The 9,998-nt window shown below is 35.7% G+C and overlaps 1 protein-coding gene across 3 annotated transcripts in view; it reads left to right on the plus strand.

Moving 5' to 3' along the window:
* LOC140149195 (uncharacterized) overlaps positions 1-9,594 on the plus strand; it is a 37,565-nt gene extending 27,971 nt beyond the window's left edge. For 2 of the 3 annotated variants that reach the window (XM_072171404.1, XM_072171407.1), the window contains 2 exons: positions 4,761-5,023; positions 6,338-9,594. In XM_072171404.1, the coding sequence (XP_072027505.1) occupies positions 4,761-5,023; positions 6,338-6,492 (418 nt within the window). In that variant the 3' untranslated portion in view covers positions 6,493-9,594. Of the gene's footprint in view, positions 1-1,931; positions 3,942-4,760; positions 5,024-6,337 lie in introns of those variants that run through there. The other variant, XM_072171405.1, reaches the window with a different exon arrangement.
* Positions 9,595-9,998: the final 404 nt, after the last annotated feature.

Raw genomic sequence — 9,998 nt, forward strand, 5'->3', positions numbered from 1 at the left:
TAGGTGACACTTACACCAAGTTTGCCACAGAGTGTCAAATTGTTATTGTGGTTATTAAACTAATTTGTTTAGTAAAGGCAAGTCTAATGCAATGTGTTTAATGTCTTCATACGACCATTGGATGTTTTTCTCCGCCATCTTCCAAATGTCATCCCCATCTCCCCTGATCCAAGGTTGATCAAGGAAATTTTGTGTCATCCCTGAAAGAAGTAGCTAACATTGATTACTATGGTTTTAGAAAAGCTTCATCATCATACTTTCATTGCCTCATAGGGCATATTTTGGTATCAAGCCTATGTTACTATATGTATTATGTAGAAATGGCTGGAAATATTGTTCAAGTGTTCAAAGTAACTTTGACCAAGACTCTTTGTTGTGATGTTTTCTTCTATTGGATAGTTACAGAATAGGCACGTCATGTTTTCAAATTCATAATCTGTGGCAAATTTATGAAAAGCAATCAATTTTATGTCTAGATTTGATATTAATACTAACATTTTACTGAGCTAGTTGCCCATAGATTTTTGTGGAATGCCTCCCAAAATGCCTGGAACTCCCTCAGATACTGTATGTTGTATAGACTTATGTGCTTGCTTACTATAGTAAAAATTTCATTTGACAAATGAACATACCTACCAACAGCTGTATGCGATCTGACCAAAGTCTTATTCAAAATGCAATGCGAACGCATGCTCTTGATACCTAATGAAAATACTAACCAATCACAAGTAAAATGAATTTAGTTCCATGTTGTAATCATTACGCACATGCGTGGCATTCATCACACAGTGTACACAGATAATCGTCATGCTGATGGCAGCTGTGTTAATTCAAATGTGTTGATAAATTGAAGCATGTTCAAAGTTTTTTGATTGAAGGAAAGGAGGAAAAAACAACCATCTTATCCATCTATATGAAACAAATTGTTTATGACAATGTAAAAATGCTGTATAAAAATCAATGTTGCAAAAGCAGGGCACCTAAACAACCCTGATTGCTTTTAAACAATTTTAAAACTTTAAAAAAAGTTTTAAACAGCATTTTGTAGAGTAGTGTTTTTACTTGGGCTGCTGCTACTGTATATTGTCTGATATGTAAGAATTGTTGCACAGATGAATCGTTATTTCCTGTTAGCCATATACTAATAGCTAGATAGATGTTTGTGTTGCGCCTACTGTATCTATGTAATGAGCTTTGATGCTGTGTAAGGACCGTGTTGTGACAACTAACTACATGGTAAGTGTTTCTTGCTTTGTACATATTTGTGATTGTGCATTCTATGATTCAAATATATTTGAAATGTTACTCACATGAATGTTTAATGTTCAAGATAAAAATTTAAAATGTGGTGTAGAAAAGTTGTGTGGCAAAAAATTTGTATGTAGGCCTAGTATTGTCTGTATAATAACAACTAATATCAGTAATGTTCAGATTCAAAATTATTATGATGGGTACCTCAATATGTTAAATGCTTTTATAGCCTAACAAGAATGGAATTGATGATTGATTAGCAATATTATGAATAATTTTTTATTAATTGCCTTTTTATGAATATGCTATGACTAGATATTAAGACTGACAAATTTCGTAGCATTTACTGCTACTATGATATTTTGTAGTAAACCTTTGACGAGCACGTACTACCGTGATATTACAAAGTCAGAGCTAACAACACTTACAGCGTAAAATTCATTCATAAATTTCCACTTGGCAACAGCAGATCGCCTCAGCAGCCAATCAGAGACAAGTGCATTTCAATGCAGTAAATATGCGATGTACGCTTACAATACGCTTGCGTCAAAGGTTTACTGCAAAATATTATAATAATAACCATGCTTGTAAAGCTCAACACAATTAAGTCTCAAAGCACTACATAAAAGCATTGTAGAAAAAATACTAATCACTCTTCCCTTTGCTGATTTGTATTACAGTAATTGTATCAAGGAGGAGTGTGCCCTCAATGACCCAGAATGCATCATGGCTCCTGCTATCATATCCCATAATTTCATCTCCATGGCATCCAACTTCCGTGCTCCAACCATGCTGTATACACTTTCAACAAAACCACACAAATTCTACACCAAAAAGTTTGAGATTGCTTTTGGTAATGCAGGAGGGGAATTTTATTTGGAGCCCGATGGCGACAGCGCTACAATCCACATCAAACGCACAGTTGAAGGACCTAAACTGTTTGAACTACATGTGGAAATTAGAGAATACAAGAGAGCCCTATTGTACAACATCTATCTATCTAAAGTGTATTTTCATGTAGCAGAGCTGGACTTCTAGTTTTAAGGGAATTTGGTTGAGATCTAGCAGCAACATAGTGCACCAGAGCTAGACTTCTTATATTATCAAATTGTGTGTGTGATTTGCACTGATTTCTGGACTAAGTATAGCAAAATTTGTGAAGCAAAGCCTGAATATTATATTTTATATTTGAATATATTGTGGGTTTGGTTTGTAACAATCAGGATTTGGGACAGTGGTGTATATTTATACATGTGACATGATCTGGTCCATGGAAGCCAAAGGCAGCCAATTTAAAATTGAGATAAGGCATAAATATGGAGTAAAAAACAATAAAATACATAAGAAATAGACATTGCAAAACTCCAGAACTTTAGAACCAAGTATGCTAGACCTTTGGTGTATTCAGTATAATGTTTGTAAGGTAATAATTATCGTAACTCAATTGTCAAAAATGTCTCATTTAGCCTCCATGCACCAGATTGTGTCATGATCAATGGATTTCTTTTAACTCCACATTTTATCTTCATGTACTGATCACACTTTTTATGCAGCTGCATCTAAGCTGTGGAACACTTTTGAACTTTGTAGCTGCACATCCAGAGATTCGATTTGTTTAAAGTTGCTCATGTATAATTTTATGTCGTTTTTGTAACTTCTTTGTAACTATTTTTGTATTTGTTTTGTACATTTTGTTAATTCATTCTGCACCTCAAAATAGGATTTGCTTAGTGCATTATAAATACTTGTTAATAATTTTTTTTAAATAGTAATAATAATTAAGTGGTGAAAATGATAGACTTCTTTTAACAGATTCAGGCATTCATTTTGCCAATACTTCAATTCGAGGGTTGACAAACAGAAGGCCTTAACTCACTTTTGGCCATTTTGAGATTTTGGTACCAAAATAATCTGTAAAACAGATTCTTAAAATCATAAAGCCTTAACCCAATTCAACTTCCTAATGCATCTATAGCACAATAAATACTTGGTCATATCTCAATGCAAAATATTATTTTACTCATTTTTCTCCAAAAGGCACTTTTTGAGTTAAGGCCTTCTGTTTGTCAACCCTCGAATTGTTTATGGTTGCTTGCTGGGAACTAAAAGCAACCAACCAACAATCTGGCTGGAGATGTAGTTCTGCAAAAATGGCAACAGGATGGTCTTTGTAAAAATCCTTTTGGGGCCCAAGGGGCAGGGGCCATTTTTGCAGACAGAAAATGTGACATCGTTGACCCCAATTATTTCCCACCCACTGCAGAAAATCTTACTCATTTTTCCTTCAACAATGAATATTCTATTCAAGTGCAATAGTCAACTGCATTAGTAAGTGATACACTATGTCTCATGCACCCAGAAACGCACATTTTGTCAATGGACAAATTCAACATAATTATGAGAGAGACATTATTAATTTTTATTGTTTTAGAGGGGTTGAAATTTTCTTCTTTTTTTTTTTTTTTTTTTTGGAAGGGGTGGTTTTAGGGTGAAAGTTTCTTTTCGGGAGGGGGTTGAGTTCAAACCAAGTCATTTGGAGTATAATTATCCCTATCATACAGCCTGCAAACCCACCCTGCTTGGCAAGCAATCAAAATTCAGCAACATAAGTGGATTTACAACATACTTTTATTATACTGGTGACAATCATTATAAATGTAGATGATTAATAAAACTGTCTATGAACATTTTACTGAATCCAGTTTACTCATTGAGCACTTAAAACAAAAAGTCATTTCTTAAAGACACTAAAACTAAATTCTGAAATAAAGTAGTCAATAAATGGAGAATTTTGTTTTGCGTAATTTGATACCTCATTCTACACATGGGACTTTATTTCCATAACTAATTTAGAATTTAAAAAATCACCTTGATGGAGGAAATGTCCAAATCTGTAATTTTGAAACTTTATCATATAGCTTAGTGGAATGAAGGTGCATCGTGTTAGTTAGTTTTAGTGTCTTTAAGAAATGGATTTTGTTTTAAGTGTTTAGATACTTTTTGAGTGCAGTATATGTGTCTAAATATCTATTTTGGGTACATGAGAAATAAGCCAAAGGCACTTAAGTTACACCAAGGAAGACTTCATGTGTAAACTGTGTTGTGTGGTTCCATGTATAATGGCTGATCATACTGTGAAATTTGAAGGCAGAAAAGAGGAGTATAGCACCGACTCAAGTGTTCTCTGATACTCATAGCCCAATAGAGCAGCCAAAATAAGGACATCAATTGGCTTCACTCGTGTTATGTGATGGGCGTCACGGTTTGAGAACAGGTGAAATATAACCAGCATAATTTGTCAGCTGCCAAATTAATTAGCATAATTGTCTCCTTCTGTATTGAATTGCTATAATCTTATTTCAAGTACAGAAATGATGCCTCATGTTTCTGCATGATAAAAAAATGCGAGTGATATTACTAGTGGAAACCTAATAAAGTATCCCGACATCTGGTGCTAATTTGTTTTACTGATAATGTGTAATTTTATTTTCCTTTATTTTCCCCTTCAGTGGCAGGCAGATGAGATGTGACAAGATTCAACCTCAACTCTGTCCTCCTCCTCATCTAGACTTCCAGAACTGTGCTGGTAATCGTACATCACCTATCATCTATTTTCCTTTGGCTTTGAGAAGCTACCCATCCCTGCCCCAACCCCAGGATGTTCTCACACTGCGTATACCAGCACCATCCGACATCATTAATTTCTCACTGGATTATGGAAATGATCGCAGAATCTTTGCAGTTGAAAAGCGTCAAGCAGGACAAACGGAAGGTATGAACTAGCCTACTTATATGTCTTTCGTAACCATCCTTCTCATCATCACCATATCACCACCACATACCACCATTTTTATATTATCAGTAAGAGTTTTGTTCTAACAATCACCAGAAACCCCCACCCACCCCTCAGTTAAAACCCTCAACCACTCATCATTAAAACCCCACCCACCACTCAGTTGAAACACCCACCCACCCACCCATCATTTGAAACCTCTACTCACCCACCCTTCAGTTGAAACTCTAACATACCATTTATCTGAAACCCTCCCCTACCACTCTGTTAAAACCCTCACCACCAATCATTTGAACCCTCCCCTACCACTCAGTTAAAACCTTCACCTGCCCATCATGTGAACTAGAATTTCATACATCTGTTGAAAATCAAGTTCAAAAAGGTGAAAAAAGAAAATGGTTATTGCCCACATTAGCTATGATGCCTTTGTCATGCCTACCAATCATCTGAAACCCCCACCCACCCCTCAGTTGAAAACATCACCCACCCATCCTTTGAAACCCATGCACCCCTCAGTTGAAAACATCACCCACCCATCCTTTGAACCCCATGCACCCATCAGTTGAAAACATCACCCACCCATCCTTTGAACCCCATGCACCCCTCAGTTGAAAACATCACCCACCCATCCTTTGAACCCCATGCACCCCTCAGTTGAAAACATCACCCACCCATCCTTTGAAACCCATGCACCCATCAGTTGAAAACATCACCCACCCATCCTTTGAACCCCATGCACCCCTCAGTTGAAAACATCACCCACCCATCCTTTGAACCCCATGCACCCATCAGTTGAAAACATCACCCACCCATCCTTTGAAACCCATGCACCCATCAGTTGAAAACATCACCCACCCATCCTTTGAAACCCATGCACCCCTCAGTTGAAAACATCACCCACCCATCCTTTGAAACCTATGCACCCATCAGTTGAAAACATCACCCACCCATCCTTTGAAACCCATGCACCCCTCAGTTGAAACCTCACACACCCATCATTTGAAACCCCATGCACTGCACAGTTGAAACCCTCACCCACTAATCATTTGAACCCCCACCTACCACTCAGTTAAAACCTTCACACATCATCGTTTGAACTAGAATTTCATACATCTGTTGAAAATCAAGTGAAAAAGAAAAGAATGGTTATTGCCCACATTAGCTATGATGCCTTTGTAATGTTTGCCCCTGATCAATGGCATTTTTACAAATATCATATTGTGTTAAGGCTAATGAAAGTTGATTCTAAGTTGTATGAAGCTAAGGAATCTTGCACATTTTTTGTTTTCACAGGTGTCCTGAGGCTTATGTCAGGGATAGAAGGACCATATAAAACAGAACTGCACATGTCAATCAGGACGGACATTTCATCATCATATGAGCCTGATAACTGGGTTGAAACATCTAAAGCTATCATCTTGGTTGATGTCAGTCCATTTGATTTCTAGTACCCTGTGAAGGGTTTCTTCTTTCATATGGAACTTGATGAACAATGAAGTGTAAATATGATATAAATTATACCAAAGTGTTATTACTAGTGAGTGAGATGAGAATACTTGTATACGACCACCAGACATCTGAATTAGCTTAAAGGAGTATTTTGTGATTCTAGCATCCTATTTAATTAATGGTATGTTTGAGTATCAATGAAAAATGTATTCCCAGAATTGAAGTAGGCTCCAATTTTGCATTTGCGAGTTATGCACGATTATGTGTATTACATTGTTCCATATAAGCCACTGTGCTGTAATTTTGATGATATTTTTGTTAAAGAGGAAGCCCCGACAGAGCAGTTCTTCTGGGGTGAACCAAACCTGCCTGGTTATCAAATTAAACAGTGACAAGGGTACCTCTGAATTTATTTGACAGATGCTAATTGCAGTTTTAATGTTATTGCATCAATTAGCTCCTGTCAAAATCACAGTAAACCTTGTCACTGATTAATTTGATAACAAGACAGGTTTGGTTCACCCCAGAAGAACTGCTCTGACGGGGCTTCCTCTTTAAGCGAATAAATCAAACACAAACTTTATGTAGCCCAAGGTTTGCGGTTGAATAAAAAATCTAAATTTTTTTGAGGAAATTTGTGGATGAGGCTATGGATCACAAAATGCCCCTTTACGATGTTGAATCTATGACAAATGTTCTGTTTTGCATATCATCATGGCTTCTGATAAATATAAATAAAGTGTTTGTGTGTTCAGCTAACCCTTAGAACCCTATACATTGGACATAGCTATGTGAGATACATGACCCCATTTATTCATTGGGACTTAAATAACAAATTTGGCAGGAAATTAGACAAAATGGGATCAAAATTACAATACGAAAAGGAATCCTGTGATGCACATAGTTCTTTTAATTAAAAGAGGGAAATCATAGCACATAGAATTTTGCCAAATATTTCCAAGATAGCCTTTTTTGCCTAATTAAATGTTTTACCATTTTCCAATTTGTTACTTTTACCAAATTTGATGCCTCATCTGCCAATCCCATAGTCAACATCTTTTAACATGTGCATGGTTGGCTTGTACAAATACATGTAGTATATTTCAAGCTTGTAGCTTTTACTTAAACATATATCATCAATATCCATAAACCAATGATTTGAAATTGCTTGGTATGATTTAATCCTTTTTCAGAGAGCTAAAAAGGACTTCTCCAAAAATCCTACTTATCCATAAACAGGCTAGGATTTATTCGACCTTATTAGATCGAAAAGGCATTAAAAAACCCTTTATTTTTTTGCTCACTATGCTCGCAAATGGGACTTTTTTTGGTTTAAAAAAGGGGAAAATTTTTGGCTGGGGGGGGCAGAAAATGTTTCATGATGAGAGTAATGATAGCTCCTGGAAATGTTAGCTATGAGTCCAAGTAGGGTGAATAGTATAGTACGGTACTTATTTTCCAAAGCTTTTTCATTCCACTGATTGTACATGATTAATATTGTAGCCCAGGGTGTTCACTCTGTATTCAAAGATGTAACACTTGATCATTCTGGAATTTCAAAATACCTGCTATTTTGTATAAAAGCAAGAAGCATTTTATGCAATTTACCCCTGCGTCCTATTTTAATAATTTGGCATACTGGTAAAAGCCTAACAATTCCCGCTGATTATGAGCTGATCAAACTATAAATGCAAATGGCTTCAACCATTCTAGTATGATACACAAGGATTGTTACATCATGAAGTACAAGAATGAAGCAATGGGGGGAGGAGATATCAGTTGGTATAGTGTTTTTATTTATATAAAATATTTTAAAACATTTTCATGACTTTTATATAATCTTACATTTAAAATATAAAAACATATTGACTAAAGCCAAAACAGGTTTGTAACATTTTCATATTTTAAAAACATTTTGTGTTTGAAATATAATTCCCCTAAATGCCCACAGAGGGTCAACAAATTTTGCTGTTTTCTCTGAATTCCAGAGCAATCATGCATGTACATAGTGAATATATGAACACCCTGGATATTGTAGATAGCTTTGATACATGTCATATTATATTGATGAGAGAAATACTCTACATGTTAACATATGAGAGTATGTTGTGACCAAGTAATAGTACTGATGTATATTCTGTACAGATCCTAATTATCCTAAGGTATTATTAATGCGATATCTTTGTGTGTAATGTAGACCCCACACTAGATATACCTTGTTTCCTGGATTTCAGCATTTTGATTTTAAGAAAAGTGTAGTCCACTCATACGAAACTTTAGAATGTTGTTAAATGATTGTGAATTATACCACTCACAGGCCTATACCATTTTTCACCCTAATGTGATAATGACGTCAACACGTAGAGGCAGATTTTTTACAAGAGCATCAATGCAGCATATTTAAGCGTGTAAGCCAGCATATCGAGTGAACGCTAGTGATTTGAACCCCTAGACCTGGGCACTAAACGTCATTGCCAAATCACGGTGAAAAATGGTATAAACAGTTCATTAGTTGATTTAACCAATGTTGTTTGATAGTTTTACCATCACAACTATATTTATGCCACACAATGTGTAATAATCCTTTGCACCCTAGTCAGTAGTATGTGTGTCGTGTATGTGCAAGAGACTGCTTCCTAGCGTGACTTGCATGTGTGTCGCCTTAGATTCACTGATTTGGTTGTAGTTACTGCAAAGGTTGGTGTTGTATTGACAAGGGAGTATACAATGTTCTTGAAAAGCTACAGAAATTGCTACGACTATGAGTGATAAAAATCAAATATTAACCGTCTTAAATTTGTGTCGTGCTAGAATTATAATCACAGGGTGGAAGATTTCACTCAATAGTACAATCAATCTTTCACCTCATTATTGTACCCAAGTATAATATAGGCCTATACAACAACTATATCGATTAACATGTGTATACTATCAATGCACACAGTTGAGATCACCCATATTGCAAGATTCTTTAAGAATACACATATAACACATCAGTTATCAAATATCTCTTCATTTTATTACATTGTACAGTCATCAAAACTACCAAATGTAATTTTGGAAATTGCTGATTTATGATACAATAAAACAGGACAAAATAATGCCAAGCTCTCTTATTGCTTGTAGTTATTTCACAGTTTTTTATGTAAAAAGCCAATCTTATTCCCTGCAAACTTTACAGGTTGGCACTGTAGTGCTTCTTTGAGATATATTGTGTTCCTAAATGCTGTAAGAAATATCACATCCATGAACACATGTATGATATTTCAATTCAGCATCACCGTGGCTGAATGTGTAATTCAATCAACATCTGGTAGGTTCTGGCCCTAAATTATGGTATCCGGCGATCATCCAACACATAATAATGAAAAGCTATCTCAAGCCAGAATCTACCAGACTGCAGGTGGATCTTTACACAAAAGTTAATTTAATTAAAAGTCTGTGATCAAACTATAAATCCACATTAAAATAGTCATATAAGATGTCTTAATAAGAAGGTCAGTAG

Source organism: Amphiura filiformis, chromosome 3, assembly GCF_039555335.1.
Source record: "Amphiura filiformis chromosome 3, Afil_fr2py, whole genome shotgun sequence".
In the NCBI taxonomy this organism is placed as follows: Eukaryota; Metazoa; Echinodermata; class Ophiuroidea; order Amphilepidida; family Amphiuridae; genus Amphiura; species Amphiura filiformis.